Source organism: Macadamia integrifolia, chromosome 11 (genome assembly GCF_013358625.1).
Source record: "Macadamia integrifolia cultivar HAES 741 chromosome 11, SCU_Mint_v3, whole genome shotgun sequence".
Lineage (NCBI taxonomy): Eukaryota > Viridiplantae > Streptophyta > Magnoliopsida > Proteales > Proteaceae > Macadamia > Macadamia integrifolia.
This window is the reverse complement of record NC_056567.1, coordinates 31533497-31554501: the sequence shown is the minus strand read 5'-3', so window position 1 is coordinate 31554501 and position 21005 is coordinate 31533497. Positions and strand designations below refer to the sequence as shown.

The following is a 21005-nucleotide window of genomic DNA, read 5'->3' as shown; positions in this document are numbered from 1 at the left end:
CGAACCCATTGGAGGACGTCGTTAAGGGGTTTGTAATTAACGACAAGTCTTGGGGTTCCTCTTTCGATCTCAGAGGCTTTGTTAACCTAGAAGGCCATACAGCTCTAGGGAGAGGTGCTAGGCCTAATAAGTTTTTTAGCAAGAAGGTCGTTAATTTATTGTTTACAAGTTTCAAGAAAGGTCTGAATCATTTGAGCAGGCCATGCCTTGGTGGGGATTTAGAGGTCTAAGAAATCTTTGGCGTAAGGAAGGGAAACCATATGCTTCTTCCGATGCCAGAAGGCATCAGGAACCTCAGAGCAAAGGTCATGCTCAAATTTGGAATGAAGTTGGTTTATTTGATGAATGGTTTTGGGATGATTGATCTGCTCTATAATTCTTTGATGGAGAAGCTCAGTTTTAAGAAAATTTAATTGTTTAGCTTTGGATGTGGTTTGATGTATAGGGGTTTGAGCTTGTAAAAATGGGAAAATAACCTTTTGTCCTTGGAATTTTGTGGTTATAGAATCTTGAGTAATTTTGAAAGGTTTGATCATATTAAGGAATGGTTATCCTAAAATAATGGTTTGGTCAAGATCTTTGGCAAGAAGGAAAGTCTATGGAAGACAAAGTCCTTGGTTACAGATATAGGTGTTTGATAATTTGTACTGGACATTTAACCCAGCATCATTGACAGCAGTCAGTCTTTGGGTAGTATGTTCATAATACTGAGTTGGAATGACTCCTTCATTGATGCAATTAAGTTGCGCTCCTGAGTCAACAATTGCAATGGTAGAAAGTTTGAAGGAAGCATTAACAACAAGAGTAATCTGAATCTACCAATTTGGGTTTGAAATGGTCCTAATGAAACCAATAGATGGGTCTGAGCTTGAAAAGGGATTTGTGAACGGCTTAGAAGGATTTGGGTCAAGGGTGCTTTGTTGGTTTGTTTGTCAAGTATGAAGAGATATTTGTTGTTTAATGGTTTTGATTTCATCCTACAAGGTTGCAGTAGTGGTTTTCAAGGGTTTTGATTCGAGTGGAATGGTCAAGGGGTTGAGGTTTGTGTTTTATCAAATTTGTGAAGTATATTTTGTAAATTATAAGGTTGGACAGTGGTTTGATTTTTGATATTTTGTTTAAGGTGTTCGAGACACGCTCTTTTGTGTTCAGGGTCTGTCAAATTATCAATGTATTCAAAAATGTTTGATTGAGGAGATGCTCGCAACATGCGAACAGATTTGGGAGCACAATCGTCACAACTTAAACCAATAATGCAAGAATCACAAGCACAGGCTTGGAAGTTGTCATTATCAGTAGAGCTAGAGACAGAATGCTCCGAGGCTTTTACTTGGTTTAGTTTGTAATTTTTCTCATCAGAAGATGAGGAGGAAGAAGTGTCTTGGAAAAGGGGTAAAATTTGGGATTTGTTTTCTTTAGAAATTTGTGAAGAATTAATTCTCTTTGAAACACGACAGTATTTGGCGATGTAGCCAGGTTTGCCGCATCTAAAGCAATTTTGGGAACTTGGATTAGTGTTTGGATTTTTAGGTACCTTGAAAGGTTTTTTATATTTGTTATTCTTTGGTTTTTGGTAAAATTCTGGAGTAGTGAACGGTTTGTGAGAATGGTAATATTTTGATTTGTGAAATTTTTTGTAGAATTTTTTAGAAGATTTCTGCCTATGTTTTGTTGGAGGCCTTAGGGGAGCAAAACCAAATTGTTCGCAAAAACCTCCTAATTCACGTTTGTAAACTTTTTTTTCTTTGTTAATTTTCTTTCTTAGCCTAATGTCAGTACACAAGGCTAATCCTTCTTCATGAATTAAATTTATAATTTTTCCATAAGTCATTTGATCATATGGGATAATCCCATCATTTTCCTTACGAAGACGTTGTTTGATTTTTTCTGAAAATAAAGTTGGAAGGGTTGTAAGAAGTTTTTCTTTCCAACAGGGAAGGTTTGCATCGGGTCTAGTTAAAACTTTGGTCAATAAGGTATCTTTCTACCATTTAAAGTCGTGTAATTTTTTACACCTAAAGTTTTATAATTGTTTGACTATTCGATCTTTAAGATGAGAAGGGTTTCCTAAAAAGTAATTTGTTATGCTGGAAATAAGAGTATTAACAGCATCCTCTATAGGTAATCCTTCGGCGTCAAGAAGGAGAGTACCTTCAGGGGTAGTTTGGACAACCATTAAAATTTTAGTTTTTTGGTCATCAGTCAGGACATAATCCCACCAACCTTTGAGTTGACCGGTAAAGCCAGAAATAAGCAAGGTCGCAATGGCACTGTCAGTCGTATTTTTGATACGGTGTGCGTTACTAACCATGGTCATTTCTTGAAGTTTGTTCATGAGATTATGTTCGGAGAAACCATCGATGTTCCATTCATAGATGATTCCACTTTGGTAAGAAGCCTGAGGAGCAGTTCCTCTTGCTTCAATTTGAAGGTCAGGGAAGACTAGGTGTTGGTTTGAACTTTGTCCAATTTGATTTATTTGTGGGATAACTAGAGACTCAAAGTCAGAATCAGATGAAGAGTCAGAATAGTATCCACCAAGGGAAAGAACCTAGCGATTGACAGATTCAACAGTTTGTGGATTTTGTATTGGTGCTTGTGGTGGAGTTTCAGATGTAGTTAAGGTTGCGACTCTATGGTTGATTTGGTCTAATAAAAATGATTTTTTAAGTTCACGTTGGTGTGGTGGAGGTATATTGTATGGTTTGAAAAGAGAAATTGAAGGTGAAATAGTAGTTGGTGTCATAAAAGACATAGGTTTTGGTTAGACAAGGCTTTCAACTCGGGAGAGTTGATCACCTATGGTTTGAAGACTTAAATTTGTAAAGTTTAATTGTTCAATTTGTTTTCTATTTGGTTCATCTTGTTCGGCTACTTTGAATGGGGAAGCGGTTAATTCTGTATTTTTGAAGGCATATTTGATGCTTTCCACTGGGGGATGGATAGCAGTTGTAGTTGGACCAGTGCTAAGGGTCCAAGATTTGTGGGTAGCATTTTGGGAACAGATTTGGTGATGCCATGGGTAATCAATATTATTATCCTGGGCATAAATATCAAAATAAGTAAAAAAGAAAACATTTGTTTTAAGGTTTGTCAGAAAATTATACCAATTTGTTCTGATTTGGTCATGTTGTTCAAGATTAAATGTTTTGAAGAACCAATCACGTTTTGGTTTGTTTCTTGGTGATTCGAAATCGGTTCGTAGAAGAGGTTTGTCAATTTGATATTCTTCGTTGGTTTGAAGCATATAGACACCTGGGTCACGTTGAGGTGGAGCCACCTCAGACTGGGTTGGAGATTATGGATGGTTTTGGTCAGATTGAGTTGAATCTGGAACAGAAGATGAAGTCTCATAGGTTCCATGGACAACATTTTGGCCGGAATTTAGTCCAGAAAGGTTTGGAATCGGAGGAGGAGTCCTAAGGGGAGGACTCAAGGGAAAATTGTTTGAGGAGGTCAATGCATCAAAGCAAGACCTACGAGAATTTTGATAAATAAGAGGGGGAATTTTTCGGTTGAACCTAAGGGTGACTAATCCGTCTATTGTTTGGGAGGTGGATTGGATATTGGTGTTTGAGATTTGAGGTTGAGGTGCAGTGGTTTGCAACTGCCACTCATCAGGGAAAGAGATGTCTTTCCACTAAACGAGCCTAGGGTAGACAACTTGACCCTGGATACAGTCAGTTTCAAGGTAAAGGGTCTGTCCTTTGGGAGATCGTTTAAGGGCTCTAGGTTTGACGGTTTTCATTGGTTTATATTTGATACGATGAATGATGGCAATTGGAGCTGATCCGTGCATCATTCTTTATCCATGGGTTTTGAGGTTAATTTTGAGGGAATGCAAAATGTTTGGGTCCTGCAGTGCTATGGACATGTCCGGATAATTATTAAAATGGACAGGACCATAACAAAGACTTGTTTCAATGGCTCTCAGAAGGGAATCATCAAAATCTAAGAATCTTTGGTCATGTAAGGCTAATAACATGGAAGTGTTGAGGCCTTCATGGTGAAGAGGTTTGATGGCCACTTGGACAAGGCCGATATGGACGTAATTAAATTTATTTTTGAGATGGTCTTATAAAGACCTAGGATCAAAAAGGGTAATTTCTTGTGTTTCATTTGTGAAATTTATGGTTTGTTCAACGGTTTTGATTGTGTCAACATATGTTTGCCAGTCATTTTCGTAAACTTCACTTTGTGAAATTTTGGGCATATTCCAATTTCGGAGTCTTTTATCTATGTCAGATATTTGTTCATCATAATTGAGTACATTAGAACTTGTGCTCACCTCACTAGCCGATCTCATCGACATGGAGCGGGATAGACAATTCATTGTTTGAGAAAACTTAAACTTGGGGTAACCTCCTAGATCTAGTCATTTGAAGGGGTATTTCCAATATAAGTTGGGCACAAACATGGTATTACACTCTTCTGCCACTCCTCCCAACAGTCCAAAGGCTTATACACCATAAAATAGAGAGCATTGTAGAGAAGGTATTTTCGTGCATGTTATTTTTTATTTTTTATTTTTTTAAGGGGAGGGTTCCCTCCGATGTGCAATTTTGGGCATTTGAGGGAAGGTATTACTGAGAAACATGTCAAATAGAGAGCATTTTAGACAATTGAAGGCTGGTGCTACAATAATATGTATGGGGTGTGCAATTTTGATTTTAAGCTGGTGTGGTGACAAATTTAATCCTTTTTTATTTTTATTTTATTAATTAATTATTACAAGAACAACACTTTTAAGTCAAATAAGAACTGAAATCATGACCCCTCGGATTAATACGATTACTCAATAGTCTTCCCATCTTCTGAAATTCATTTGATAAGTAATATATAATTAATAAGAATATAAATAGTACAATATAAGATACAAAAAATATAATTGGTTATGTTACCAAAAAAAAAATCTAATTTGTTAAAATTAGAGGTGCAACCATGGTCGGATCACGATTCTACTACATTAATGAATGAATTTGTCATGAATTTGATTATTTTATATGGGAGAGGGTTCCTTAAAAGGCAATCTGGTTATTACGTCAGCGCATGGGCCAATGGAAGTTTGAGGCATAAACAACAGTGAGATTATTGTTTTCATGAAAAGTGGAGCGGTCATTTCGCTCCTTGTGTCTAGACATAGAGACCATACTGCCTTTCAGACTTCTTTTTCCTGTTTTATATTTACTTGACTATGTAACAAATTTTAGCTTCAAATTCAATAATTTATCCTTTCATGTGGTGCCATAGCCTCCCCGTGTATATCTATGCACTCTACACTATTTCTAAGCTCATGCATCCTCTTTAGAGTCTTGAAATATATTTTTCCACTTGGCAAACTCCACCAAGCTAATAGGGATCATAGAATCGATATGTTCAAAAAATTCCAGCCCCATTTGAGCTACCATGTAGTAGAATCAAAACCATGGTTCATTGCAATTATATATATATATATATATACACACACACACAGACATATATTTGAAAAAGAATGCTATTTGCTTGCGTGTGTCCACGCCTAGACATAGACGGGCAGAAAAAGATTGTGCTTCCCCCAACCCATTCGTTGAAGATGTCTCCGCACAACTCTCCGTTGATTTGCATGTTGGCATAATGGCCACGCAAGCGGGTGGTGTTCTCTTGCCCATATGTATTTAGGATAATGTTTTTTATGGGGGAGGGCGGCAGAGGAGAGAACGACTACGGGGACATTGGTGGAGGCTGTACTTCCCCAAAGAGAACACTCTCCTGAACATGAGGCAATTGTTGAGGTGGCAAATAGAGGAAATCCGTGTTGTGCCTAGGATGAGTGCAGCTATGAAGGAGATCGATCAAGGATTTTTAAGGCTCCATCTTACTGATCAATTGCATCTATGGCATCTTTATCCATCTCTATTGTTATCCTTTTATAGAGCCAATAGATCTGTTGAACAACGGGTCTCTTCTAATCAGCGGAATCGCCCCCAAATTTCTCCTTCCATAATGGTTACTTCTGTTATTGTAGTACCATGATGAGGCCGAATGGCCACCTCACCAACATCTCCCACTTGGCCATTCTAGCCGAATTCACATTTTCCATTCTCATTTCTAGGAACTAACACTATGAAAAAGTCCATTCACGTTTCCCAATTTTTAGGAACATTCACGATGATATTTTCATTTTCGTTCCCATTTTCAAGAACATCAGTCTAATAAAAATTCCATTTACATTTCTCAATTTCCAAGAACTATATCTATCATGATATTTTAATTTCCGCTCCCATTTCGAGGAGCATCCATTATGACATATCCATTTCCATTACCATTTTTAAGAACAATAAAAACATTATCATGATGAGGAACTTGCAGTTCTTATTCCAGACTTATAGATCTCAGTCCAATATATATATATATATATATATTTCCAAGCCTGTGCTTGTGATTATTGTATTATTGGTCTTAGCTGCGAAGAATGTGCTCCAAAGTCTGTTCGTATGCTTAGGGCCTCTCCCCAAACAAATATTTTTGAATATATAGACAACTTAACAGACCCAAAACACAAAAGAGCCTACCTTGAACACCTCAAACAAAACCTTACCTCTCAAAATTCTCCCCAACCATACAATCTACAAAAAATTATGCAAAAGTTTGATAAGCTTCAACAATCTTCCTCTCGTGACTATTCTTCCCATATACAAACCCTTGAAACTACTACTGCCACATTGCAGTATGAAATCAAAACCATCAAACAACAACAATCCCTCCTATCTCGTCCCCCAAATCCACATGTCTCTTCTCCAAACATTGCGTCTGTCCCAACTGAATCATTCACAAATCCATTTTCAAATCAAGAACAATCTTCTGGTTTTGTTAACGCCATTTCTAGTCAAAACTGGTATATCCACATTACCCTTATGTTAAATACCTCTTTCAAACTCTCTACCATTGCCCTTGTTGACTCAGGTGCCCAACTTAACTATCTTCTGCTTTGACAGCAATTTTGAGTCTAATTCAAGTTGCTTGAGAAAGAAGAGAATGCTCCTTTTATAGATGAAGGAGGCTCATTTGAATTACATTTTGCTCCTTTTATAGATGAAGGAGGCTCATTTGAATTACATTTTGGTTTTGGATGCATTTGAATTTTATTTGATACTATGCCAAATTAGGGATACATTTGAATTTCATTTGATACTGTGCCAAATTAGGTACTGTATGAGATTACATTTGACACACATTTGAGGAGAACTGTAGGCGCCGAAAGCCACATTAGGCACTATTTTCTTGAATTTGCATATGAGGAGTACTGCAGGCACCGAAAGTTGATTTTGATTGAAAATTTGGAGTATTCTAAGATCGCACCACAACATTCCATGTGTCAAAGACACTGTTTTCTGCATTGGATTGATCTAGAGGGATATACCAAATTTAACTGAGTCTGGTATTGGCCTGACTATCCTTTAACCTGGGATAATAACAGTACCATCTTTCCTCATAGAGGTTGTTCGTGATTAACTGACTAGATGAATTAACGACCTCATTAGTCGGCTAGTTTAAACCGTCTTGGCAGACGTTATGGACCAAATTATTTTTTGATCGAAACTTTGGGGGCGGTTCGTCGGGATCTTCAAACCACAGTTTTGAATTTATTGGAGGACGAAGCCTTGGAGCTGGGGGCTCATCATCAGAAGGATCTTGGGCCATTTGTTGAGAATGACAATGAGCTGCCATAGAGCCTTTGATGGAACTGAGGTTGTAAGCACCATCACTGGATTCATCATCTGAATCGGAGCCGAGTCCGGCAAGGTGGGGCAGAAGAGCCTCCTTTTCACTTTTGATGCTTGATTTTGACGAGGCCGGGAGGGTCGAAACAGGTTTAAGGCCAGTGAGGCTTTTGGATATTCCACCATTTGACATAAAAGACGCGAGAGAGAATTGGGGCAACCCAATCTTGGGTTTAGAAGTCAGTGATCTCATAATCTCAGAAAAGGATCCAGGCCAGGCGGCAGTGGAGAAAAAATCGCAGGAGATCAGGTTGGTGAGGTTATGGTTGTGAGTGTTGGCAGAAGATTTGGAGTGGTTCGTGAAGTTGGGAAGGAAGAATATCGACCATATGGCCATATTGATCCCAACACCGGGCAAACCAGAGAGGAGTTTGGTTATTAAATATGTAATCAAAATAGAAAAACTAGGAATGCCGGTAGGTCTTGTTTTGAAAAAGGAAGGCTTTGTATCATGCCTCCTGGTAGTCATAATAGGTGTAACCTATAGGAGTATAGGTATTTGAGAAGTTTTTTTGATGTGAGGGGGTGGTTATTCCAATCTTTGAGGGAAAGAAGTTTGCAGATGGCTGCAGTTGTGTGTGTAACCAAAGATAGATAATTTTTGTCAAAGTAGAGTTTGAGTCTGACGGAGTTAGTGTCTACGAGAATGTATTCGTAGAATTCTTCGATTTTTGCTATGGAAGGACAATAAAAATGCCATCCTTGGAAGAAGATTCTTTGAGCAATGTTGAGGGAGACTCAACATAATTTTGGAGGACATCTTCGATAGTAAAGAGATCTTCTTTGAGAGGCTTTTCAAAATATTGGCTTTTGAGCTTCCCGTGGGCCGTTTGAAGTGGTTTTACTTGGGTGGTTTGGAGGCTAGAACTAGGTTTGTAGGGGCCGAAGAGAGGATAACGGCATGGGAATAAGGAAGGTTTGAGGAAGTCAGGTGAGATGTTTGGGTAACCGTTTGATTTTGGGGAGCAGAGGTGTCATAGCTGGATTTGGAACGAACCTGGGAATTAGAGGCCGTGGATTCTTTGGGAGGAGCCATTTTAATAACGTTTAGTTTTGGAGTTTGGCTCTGTAGGAATTCACGAGTAAGAAAGTCAGGGACTGAATTTGATTCTCCTTTAATATATTCAATTTGAAATTCAAAAATAGAAAGTAAAGCTTGCCAGCAAGAAAAAATTTGCTTTGAGGCAAGATTTGAAATATTATTTTGTAAGACAAATTTTGTAGCACTACAGTCGACAAGAACAAAAAATGGTTTGCTTAATAATGCATTTTGAAATTTTTGAATGCAGAGGACTATAGATAAAATTTTCTTTTTGATAGTACTATAGTTCTTTTGTGCGGGATTCCAAATACCAGAGGCGAATTGGACAAGTTGTTCGTTGGTAGCATTAGAAGGCCGCTGTTTGAGGATGCCGCCATATCCGACATCAGAGGCGTCAGTTTCGACAATTTTAAATGCCTCAAGATGGGGGATAAAAAGGCAAGGAATTTCTTAGGCTAATTTTTTGATTTGTTGGATAGCATTAGTTTGGGCAGAGGACCAAGGTACCGGGTTCTTCTTAAGCCTAAGATACAAAGGCTTTAGCAATTTGGCTAATTTGGGGAAGAAAATCACGAACGTAATTTAAACTTCCCAGGAATCTTTGTAACTGGGATTTATCGAGAATTTGATCGGGGAATTTGTTACCAAAAAAAATGGCAGGATCAATGGGGGTTAAGGTGCCTTTTTTGATTAGATGTCCTAGGAAACAGACTTTGGTGAGAAAAAATTCCATTGGTTTTGATAATTTGGTAAAATATTATGAGATGTTTGAAATGTTGTTCCACCGAATCTGAAAAAACTAGAATGCCATCTATATAGACAATGGTAAATTGGTCGTAGGAATTGAAGATGTTGCTCATGATTTTTTGAAATTCACTAGGAGCATTTTTGAGGCCGAATGGCATGACATTCCATTCATAGAGGCCAAAAGGGGTTGTTAATGCAGTTTTGTATCGGTCTTTTTCATGAAGCTGGATTTCCTAGAATCCAGATTTCATATCAAATTTTAAGAAGACTTTTGCGTGGTAAATTCTTTGTAAAAGGTCCTTTTGGCTGGGAATGGGATAACGAATCCATTGGAGGGCATCGTTAAGAGGTTTGTAATTAACGACCAATCGAGAGGTGCCTCTTTCAATTTCAGAAGCCTTGTTAATATAAAAGGCAGTACAACTCCAGGGGGAGGTACTGGGTCTAATAAGTTTTTTTGGTAAGAAGGTCATTAATTTCTAGTTTGCAAGTTTCTAAAAGTGTTTGGTTCATTTGAGCAGGTCGAGCTTTAGTAGGGATTTGAAGGTCAGAGAAATCTTTGGTATATGGAAGAGAAACCAAATGTTTTTTACTATGCCAAAAGGCATCAGGAACCTCAGAGCAAAGTCCATGTTCAAATTTGGAACGAAGCTATTTTAGTTGTTGGATAGTTTTGGGATGAGATAATTGATCAGAAAGTTGTTGGTGAGCAAGTTCAGTTTGGAGGAAATTTAGTAGTCTGGTTTTAGCGGTATGCGGAGGAATAGAATTTTGAGCATGTAAGAATGGAAAAATAATTTTTTATCCTTGAAATTTGTAGTTATAGATTTTTGGGTAAGTTTGAAAGGTTTGATCATTCCAAGGAAAGGTTGTCCTAGGATTATAGTTTGGTCAAGGTCTTTGGCAAGGAGAAAAGTCTGGGGAAGGCAGAACCCATTGTTACAAATGTGGGTGTTAGATAATTTGTATTGGACATTTAACCCAGACCTGTTTGCAGTAGTAAGCCGCTGGGTAGAACGTTCATAGTACTGGGTTGGAATTACTCCTTCATTGATGTAGTTAAGTTGGGCACCTGAGTGAACAAGGACAATGGTAGAGAGTTTGAAAGAGGAGTTTACCACAAGGGTAATGTGGATATACCTGTTTTGACTAGAAATGGTGTTAACAAAACCAAAAGATATTTCTTGATTTGAAAAGGGATTTGTGAATGATTCAGCTGGGACAGACGCAATGTTTGGAGAAGAGACGTGTGGATTTGGGGGACGAGATAAGAGGGATAGTTGTTGTTTGATGGTTTTCATACTACAATGTGACAGTAGTAGTTTCAAAGGTTTGTATACGGGAAGAATAGTCAAGAGAGGAAGATTGTTGAAGCTTATCAAACTTTTGCATAATTTTTTTGTGGATTGTATGGTTGGGGAGAATTTTGAGAGGTAAGGTTTTGTTTGAGGTGTTCAAGGTAGGCTCTTTTGTGTTCTGGATCTGTTAAGTTGTCTATATATTAAAAAATATTTGTTTGGGGAGAGGCCCTAAGCATACGAACAGATTTGGGAGCACAATCTTTGCAGCTAAGACCAATAATACAAGAATTACAAGCACAGGCTTGGAAATTGTTATTATCAATGGAGCAGGAAACCGAATGCTCAGAGGCTTGAACTTGGTTTAATTTGAGATTTTTGTTGTTATAGTTTTGTTCATCAGAAGATGATGAAGAAGTTGTTTCTCGAAAGAGGGCAAGTATTTGGGTTTTATCTCTATCAGAAATTTGTAAAGAATTAATACGTTTGGAGATACGGCAATATTTTGCAATATGGCCTGGTTTACCACAATGAAAACAATTTTGGGAGTGAGATGAAGGTAGAAAATTTTTGGATGTTTTGAAAGGCTTCTTGGGTTTTCGATAGTTTGGAATTTTAGTGGACTTTTGGTAAAATACAGGAGTCGTAAAAGGTTTGTGAGACTTATGCTGATTGGATTGGAAGAATTTTTTAGAGGACTTGTGTTTATGTTTAGAAGGAGGCTTTAGAGGAGCAAAGCCAAATTGTTCGTAAAAACCTCCAAATTCACGTTTATAAAACTTATTTTCTTTGTTAATTAGTTTTCTTAATCTAATATCAGTACATAAGGTTAAACCTTCTTCATAAATTAGATTAATTATTTGACCATAGGTCATTTGATCAAAGGGAATAATCCCATCATTTTCTTTGCGTAGAGTTTTAATTTTTTTGGAAAAAAGGGTTGGGAGACCAGTGAGAAATTTCTCTTTCCAACATAAGAGATTGGCATCTGGTCTAGTAAGAACTTTGGTTAAGAAGGTGTCTTTGTACCATTTGAAATCGTGTAGTTTTTTACACCTAAGATTTGAAAGTTGTTTGGCGGTACGGTGTTTGAGCAGGGAATGATTACCAAGAAAATAATTTACAATGTTGAAAATAAGGGTATTAATAACATCTTCAACTGGATCTCCTTCGAGGTCAAGAAGGGGTGTACCATCAGAGGTAGTTTGAATAGCAGTTAGGATTTCAGTTTTTTGATTTTCGGTGAGAATATAATCCCACCAACCTTTAAGCTGACCGGCAAAACCAGAAATGAGTAAAGTAGCAACAACACTGTCAGCAGTATTTTTGATACGGTGAGAGTTACTAACCATAGTCATTTCTTGGAGTTTATTCATGAGATTATGTTCGGAAATACCATCTATGTTCCATTCATAGATGATTCCACTTTTGTAAGAAGCTTGAGGAGCAATTCCCCTAGCTTCGATTTAGAGGTCAGGGAAGACTGGGTGTTGAGTTGAACTTTGACCAATTTGATTTACCTGGGGGACCTCAGAGTTAGAACTAGATGAGGAACCTGAGGAATATCCATCAAGGGTGAGAATTTGATGATTAGCAGATTCGGCAGTGGATTGATTTTGTGTTGGTGTCTCGGAAGCAATCAAGGTTGCAAGACGATGGTTAATTTGATCAAGTAAAAATGATTTATTAAGTTGACTTTGTTGCTTTTGTCATATAATATATGGTTTGAAAGGAGGGATTAAGGAGGAAGAGGGATTGTTAGTAATGATGACACCGGTTGAGGTTGGACAAGGCATTCAACTCGGGAGAGTTGGTTGCCTAAGGTTTGAAGACTTAAATTTGTAAAATTTGATTGCTCAATTAGTTTTCTATTTGAGTCGTTTTGGTCAGCAGTTTTGAAAGGAGAAGCAGTGATTTTTGTATTTTTAAAGATAAGCTTGATGCTATCCATTAGGGGATGGATAGCAGGGGTTGTCAGACCAACGCTAAGGGTCCAGGATTTGTGTGAAGCAGCTTGAGTGGAGATTTGGTTATGCTAAGGGTAATCTATATTATTATTCTGAGCATAAATATCAAAATAGGTAAAGAAGTAAATATTTGTCTTAAGTTTTTCCATAAAGTTATACCAGTTTGTACGAATTTGGGCTTGTTGGTCTAGATCAAATGTTGAGAAAAACCAAGTTCATTTTTGGTTATTTTTTTGGGATTCGAAATCTGTTCTAAGTAAAGGTTTGTTGATCTAGAATTCGTTGTTAAGTTGAAGCATAAGGACAGCAGGGTCAGAAGGATGTGGAGCCACTTCTGAAAAGGTCGGAGATTGGGGATGATTTTGTTTCAGATTGGGAAAGATCTGGTACAGAGGACAAAGTCTCATAGGTACCATGAATAACATTTTGTCCAGATGAGTTTAAGCCGAAAAGGTTTGGAGGAGGAGGTGGAGTTCTCAGAGGAGAACTGATAGGAAAATAGTTTGAAGAGATCCAGGCACTGGAACATGACCTCCGAGAGCTTTGGTAGATTTGGGGATGTATTTTTCAATTAAACCGAAGGGTAACTAGGCCATCTAAGTCCTGCGAGATGGACTGGATGTTGGTATTTAAAATTTGAGGTTGAGGAGCTGTCGTTTGCAGCTGCCATTCAGCACGGAAAGAGATATATTTCCACTAAACAAGTTTAGGGTAAATGGTTTGTCCTTGAACGCAATCAGTTTCAAGGTAAAGAGCAGAACCCTTAGGAGACTGTTTAAGCACTCTGGGTTTGATGGTTTTCATGGCTTTGAATTTTATACGGTGAATGATAGCGATCGGGATAGATCCATGTATCATCTGATAACCATGGGTTTTGAGGTTAATTTTTAGGGAATGAAGAATATTTGGGTCTTAGAGAGCTATGGACATGTTTGGGTAAACATTAAAGTGGACAAGGCCATAGCAAAGACTAGTTTCAATGGCTTCCAGAAGGGAATTATTGAAGTCAAGGAATCTTTGGTCATGAAGGGCTAAAAGTATGGAAGTGTTAAGGCCTTCGCGGTGTAGGGGCTTGATAGCCACTTGGACTAAACCAACATGGACATAATTAAATTTGTGGGTTTTGAGGTCTTGGAGAGACTGAGGGTTGAAGAGGGTAATTTCATGGGTATCTTGAGTGAAATTTATAGTTTGTTCGACTGTTTTGATAGTTTCAAAATGGGCAAGCCAATCATTTTGATAAATTTCTTTTTGTGAGATTTTTGGGTCGAACCAATTTTGAAGTCTTTGGTCAATATCAGTGATTTGTTCATCATAATTGAACACATTAGAACTTCTGCTCGCCTCACTAGCCGATCTCATCGACGTGGAGAGGGAAAGACGATTCATAGTGTCCGAGTCTTAAGCTTTGGGTAACATCCTAGATCTAGTTATGTGAAAGGGTATCTCCAAGATAAGTTGGACACAAACGTGGTCTTACACTCTTCAGCCACTCCTCCCAACAGTCCAAAGGTACATACACCGTCGCAAAACAAGAAATAAAATAATTACAGAAAGTTAAGAAATTGTCAAAACAAACCAAAATCACTACCACCGTGTAGAGAGCAGGATTGATCGAAACCAAAATCCAGGGAAATGTCGTTCTCCTGGTTCTGTATGGTAAGGAAGAACAAGATAAGTGCAATACCGTACCTCGATCTGGCAAGAAAGCGAGAGCTAGGATGGGTGCAATACCATACCTAGAACTAAATGGTGCAATCCAATGGATTCGTTATCCATTCCCAATCAAAAGGGCTTTTTACAAAGAATTTACCACGCAAAAGTCTTCTCAAAATTTGATATGAAATCTGGATTCTGGAAGATCCAGCTTCATGAAAAAGACTGATACAAACTGCTTTCACAATCCCTTTTGGCCTCTATGAATGGAATGTCATGCCATTCGGCCTAAAAAATGCTCCTAGCGAATTTCAAAAAATCATGAATGACATCTTCAATTCCTACGGCCAATTTACCATTGTCTATATAGATGACGTTCTAGTTTTTTCAGATTCAGTGGAACAACATTTCAAACATCTCAGAATATTTTACCAAATTATCAAAACCAATGGCCTTGTCCTTTCAAAACGAAAAAAGGAATTTTTTCTCACCAAAGTCCTTTTCCTAGGACATCTAATCGAAAAAGGCACCTTAACCCCCATTGATCGTGCCATTTCTTTTGGTAACAAATTCTCGGATCAAATTCTCGATAAATCTTAGTTACAAAGATTCCTGGGAAATTTAAATTACGTTCGTGATTTTCTTCCCTAGCCAAATTGCTAAGCCTTTGTATCTCATGCTAAAAAAGAACCCAGTACCTTGGTCCTATGCCCAAACTAATGCTGTCCAACAAATCAAAAAATTAGTCCAAGAAATTCCTTGCCTTTTTATCCCCCATCCTAAGGCATTTAAAACTGTCGAAACTGACGCCACTGATGTCGGATATGGTGGAATCTTCAAATAGCGGCCTCCTAATGCTACCAATGAACAACTTGTCCAATTCGCCTCTGGTATTTAGAATCCTGCACAAAAGAATTATAGTACTATCAAAAAGGAAATTTTATCTATAGTCCTAGTGCAATTTGTGCATTTTCCATTTGTTTTCAATGTAAAATGACTATAATATAACAAAAGTGTGCGTAATGAATACTATTTGAATTTAAAGGAAGAACATCATGTTTTTACAATGAGGCCTATTGTTTATGTTTGAAATCTATAAAATGCTCTAAGAAAAGTAAAATGTACCCTTAATTATAATAAGGGAAAAGCTGGGCACGCTGCTAGTCGGGTTACCCAGTCTCTGCATTCAAAAATTTCAAAATGCATTATTAAACAAACCAATTTTTGTTTGTGTCGACTGTAGTGCTGCAAAATTTGTCTTACAAAATGATGTTTCAAATCTTACTCAAAGAAATTTTTTGCTCGCTGGCAAGCTTTACTTTCTATTTTTGAATTTCAAATTGAATATATTAAAGGAGAATAAAATTCAGTCCTTGAATTTCTTACTCGTGAATTCCTATAGGGCCAAACTCCAAAACTAAACCTTATTAAAATGGCTCCTACCAAAGAATCCAGGGCCTCTAATTCCCTGGTTCGTTCCAAATCCAGCTACGGCACCTCTGCCCCCCCAAATCAAACTGTTACCCAAAGATCTCACTTGGCTTCCTCAAACCTTCCTTATTCCCGTGTTGTTATCCTCTCTTCGGCCCCTACAAACCAACCCAGTTCTAGCCTCCAAATCACCCAAGCAAAACCACTTCAAACCGCCCCAGGGGAAGCTCAAAAGCCAATATTTTGAAAAGCCTCTCAAAGAAGATCTCTTTACTATCGGAGATGTCCTCCAAAATTATGTTGAGTCTCCCCTCAACATTGCTCAAAGAATCTTCTTCCAAGGCTGGCATTTTTATTCTCCTTCTGCAGCAAAAACCTAAGAATTTTACGAATACATTCTCGTAGACACTGACTCCGTTAGACTCAAACTCAACTTTGACAAAAATGATCCATCTTTGGTTACACACACAACTGTAACCATCTATAAAATTATTTCCCTCAAAGATTGGAATAACCACCCCCTCACATCAAAAAACTTCTCAAATACCTATACTCCTGTAGGTTACACCTATTATGACTGCCAGGAGGCATGGTATAAAGCCTTCCTTTTTCAAAACAAGACCAATCGTCATTCTTGGTTTTTCTGTTTTGATACAAATTTAATAACCAAACTCCTCTCTGGTTTGCTCGGTGGTGGGATCAATATAGCCCTATTGCCGATATTCTTCTTCCCAACTTCACGAACCACTCCAAATCTTCTGCTAGCACTCCCAGCCACAACCTCACCAAATTGATCTCCTGCAATTTTTTCTCCACTGCCGTCTGGCCTAGATCCTTTTCTGGGATTATGAGATCACTGACTTCCAAACCCAAGATTGGGTCACCCCGGTTCTCTCTCGCAGCTTTCATGTCAAATGGTGGGATAACTATGACACCTCCAAATCTGACAAAATAGCTCTTATCCAAAGCCTCACTGGCCTCAAACCTGTTCTGAGCCTCCCGACCTCGTCAAAATCAAGCATCAAAAGTGAAAAAGGAGGCTCTTCTGGCCCGCCTTACTGAACTCGGCTCCGATTCAGATGATGAATCCAACGATGGTGCTTACAACCTCAGCTCCATCAAAGGCTCTGTGGCAGCCCACTGCCATTCTCAACAAATGGCCCAAGATCATTCTGATGATGAGCCCCCCAGCTCCAAGGCTTCGTCCTCCAATAAATTCAAAACTGTGGTTCGAAGATCCCAATGAATTGCCTCCAAAGTTTCGACCAAAAAATAATTTGGTCTGTAACATCTACCAAGATGGTTTAAACTGGCTGACTGATGAGGTCGTCAATTCATCTAGTCAGTTAACGACGAACGACCTCTATGAGGAAAGGTGGTACTGTTACTATCTCAGGTTAAAGGATAGTTAGGTCAATACCATGCTTAGTTAAATTTGGTACATCCCTCTAGATCAATCCAATGCGGAAAACAGTTTCTTTGACACATGGAATGCCATGGTGCGATCTTAAAAGACTCCAAATTTTCAATCAAAATCAACTTTCGGCGCCTACAGTACTCCTCATATGCAAATTAAAAAAAACAGTGCCTAATGTGGCTTTCGACGCCTACAATTCTCCTCGAATGTGTGTCAAATGTAACCTCATACAATACTTAATTTGGCACAATATCAAATGAAATTCAAATGTATCCCTAATTTGGCACAGTATCAAATGAAATTCAAATGTATCCAAAACCAAAATGTAATTCAAATGAGCCTCCATCTATAAAAGAGCATTCTCTTCTTTCTCAAGCAGCTTGAATTAGACTCAAAACTGTTTAAGCTCAAAATATATATATATATATAGTTCAAATTCCAGTTACATTCCCAATTTCCAGGAATTACTTTCACATTTCAAGTTCTCAGTTCTGGGAACATTCGTCATGACATTTCCAGGAACCATTTCCATTCCTATTTTCCAAGAATGATATTCATAAAATTTTGATCGTTATGACAAGGAACATTCAGTTTCAATTCCAGACTTAGATTGACCTAAGTCCCTTAAATATTCCGAACACTTGGTTTCAATTCCAGACTTAGATAACCCTAAGTCCCATTAAATTTACATGCTACATAAGTTTCTGCACGAGTTCCCTTTGTGAGGGGATCAGCCCAGGTTACTTTAATTTCACCTTTTCTACTATATCTCGAATATAATGATACTATGTTTCTATATGTTTTCCCTTCGAGCTATTTGCACTATGGTGTATCAATTTTATTGCTGCTTGATTGATTATCATAGAATATTTCCACTGGTCGATTTACAAGATCCAACCCAAATTCATTAATTTCCACTGGTCCATTTATAAGATCCAGCCCAAATTCATTTAACAATCATCTTATCTAGACTGCATAAGTACTTGCCATATTACAAGCAACGTATTCAGCTTCCACTGTGTGCCTAGCAACACACCATTGCACATCCATATATAAACACATAACTAGAGGTGGACTAGAGTCATCTCTATCACCTCCAAAGTCAACATCGGAGTATCCAATAACCTCAAGCTTTTCTGCTTGAAAACACAATTTCAAGTGTTTGGCTCCATCAATATATTTCATAATCCTTTTCACAGCTTCCCAATGGGTAGAGCCAGGATTACTTTGGTAAGTAGATCAAACTACCTACTGCTTGAGCATAAAATACATTCAATTTTTCATGTCCTTCTTGAGGACATTGACTTTTGATAAAGTCTTTCCCAATATAATTGGAGTTGACGCACAATCTACGTCGTGTCCGATCTCTAATGATTTGAATTCCTAGAATATAGGATGCTTCCCCTATCCTTAATTTCAAATCGATTACTGAGTTCGTACTTGGTTCTCTTCAACATATCCAAGTCATTTCCAGCCAACAATATGTCACCAACATATAATGAGAGAATAATAAAACTACTTCCACTCTTTAAAATATATACACAGTTGTCCAATTTGACAACTATGAATCATATTAAAGGATCATTTAAATACCATAAACATTAGGACAGTCGTAATCCATACAAAGTATATACCAACATATAATATTTTTCTGTCCCATTCCCTGAAAAAACCTTCAGGTTGTTGCATATATATACAATTTCTTTAACTCACTGTTGAGAAAAGCAATTTTGACATCCATATGGAACAACTCTAAGTCCAGATGTTCAACAAGTATCAAAAAACAATTTAATAGAGGCAAATTTCCCTACCGACAAATAAATATCCTGGTAGTAGTCTATTCCTACCTTTCTGTGTATATCTTTTTGCTATTAATCGGGCCTTGATTTATTAACAAACTCATCTTCCTTAAGTACACATTTGCAAACTATGAAATTTCTCCCTTTTGTAGGTTATAAATTTTCATACTTGATTCTTTGTGATAAAAATAATTTCCTCCAGCATGGCATTCCACCATTCACCTAATTCTTGCGATTTCATCACTTCATTGTAGGTTACGGGATCGATTACTTCTTCCACATCTGTGTCAATTGTATGACAAGATGATTGACATAAATACAAGTAGTAGTAGACATCTAAATAAGTTTAGGGGTACTCTAGTTCTTTTACTCCCACTTACCCTAGGTTCCGGGTCTCGTCTTTGATGATCAACTTGATCTTCAAGAGCTTGGATTTCTTGATCAAAAAATTTCTGGTTCATCTTGAGGGTCAACATCATAGTCATTGTCAATGACATGCAGGGGTTCTATATCCTCCTGCTGTGATTCCTCTTTTATTTTCTCTAGAAATTCCGCATCACGACTCTCAGTTACCCCTTTTTCAAGGTGATGAAACTTATATCCTTTTGATCTTTTGAATATCTTATGAACTTGCTCCTGATCATTCTAGAATCCAACTTATTCCTATATGGATTTAATAAGTACATGGACTACTAATCCTCACTTCCTTAGATTTTATAAGTTTGGCTTCCTACCTACCCTTAGTTCATAAGGTATAATCTTATTATGCAATAACATAAATTCATGGAAAAACATTCCATAATGTTGGGCTTTTCCGGAATCACAGTTCTATATGTCAACAACATGATCATATAATGCATAAAGCATACATTAAGTAATTCAAAATCCCAAGCACCTTCCATTGCATATTATCAATTTTAAATCTCATATCATAAATGATTCCATGCAAATGCACAAAAATAAATCTTTAAGCATACTATAAAAAATCCACAAGATTGGTACAAGCATCCGATCATCAGGCTCATTTGGCTTGAACAACCATAATAACTAAGCCTTTAAAAAATTTTCAAGATTAATTGCATTGTTTTCCAATCTTTTCCTGACATCCAAAGTCATTTTGTCAACTTAGTAACATGTCGATTAATTCATTTTCGATATCTATAAAAAAAAAAAAAAAAAAAAAAAAAAAAAAAAAAAAATTAACTGGCATTGGAAGTCCATAAACTTAATTCCAACTTAACACTAAAGTCATTTGCATCAAGACATATTTCATGTCAAATCTTCCATTGATTCACCGAACAAACCTCCTCAATTCATTCACTAAAAATCCAATGGTAAATCCAATAACATAGCCAACAATGATCATTTACAAAAAAAAAAAGATACTTAACATTACCCATCATTAACTTTGATATTTCCAATATCACGTGTAACGAAAAATCTAATATATATACAATATATTATACTACTAGGCTTGTCTTGCTACAAATAGACAAAATAAACTTGAACAGATCATATGAGATTACCAACAAAATATATCAATAAGATCCAAAATTTGCATTGAACATATTATCAATGAAAATGATGCAAGAAAAATAACATTTAATAAAAAAAAAATGATTGCATCAATATATTATCATTGGCATACCAAGACCATGTGGTCTAACAATTGGTCCACTTGAATAAGCTATCAAGTAAATAATCACGTCATATTGTTCTAACAGATATCAAGTCCAGTCTAATCTCAATTATGACTAAGTATTTTTCCACCATCAATATATAGAATACAAAAATTTTTCCGCCAAACCAAAAACTATGGCTAGAGGTGATCATCAACCAAAAATATAGTACATTCCCATAATAAGAGTCTACCTTGACTCAAAGTACT

General features: G+C 37.2%; 1 protein-coding gene across 1 annotated transcript in view; it reads right to left on the bottom strand.

Annotated features, from left to right (window-relative positions):
- Positions 1–7822: 7822 nt before the first annotated feature.
- The window catches only part of LOC122093711, a 31611-nt gene continuing 18428 nt past the window's right edge, over positions 7823–21005 (bottom strand). Inside the window, exon 2 of the mRNA XM_042664138.1 lies at positions 7823–15372. Coding sequence (XP_042520072.1) covers positions 11051–12223 — 1173 coding nt within the window. The 5' untranslated portion in view covers positions 12224–15372 and the 3' untranslated portion in view covers positions 7823–11050. The remainder of the gene's footprint in view (positions 15373–21005) is intronic.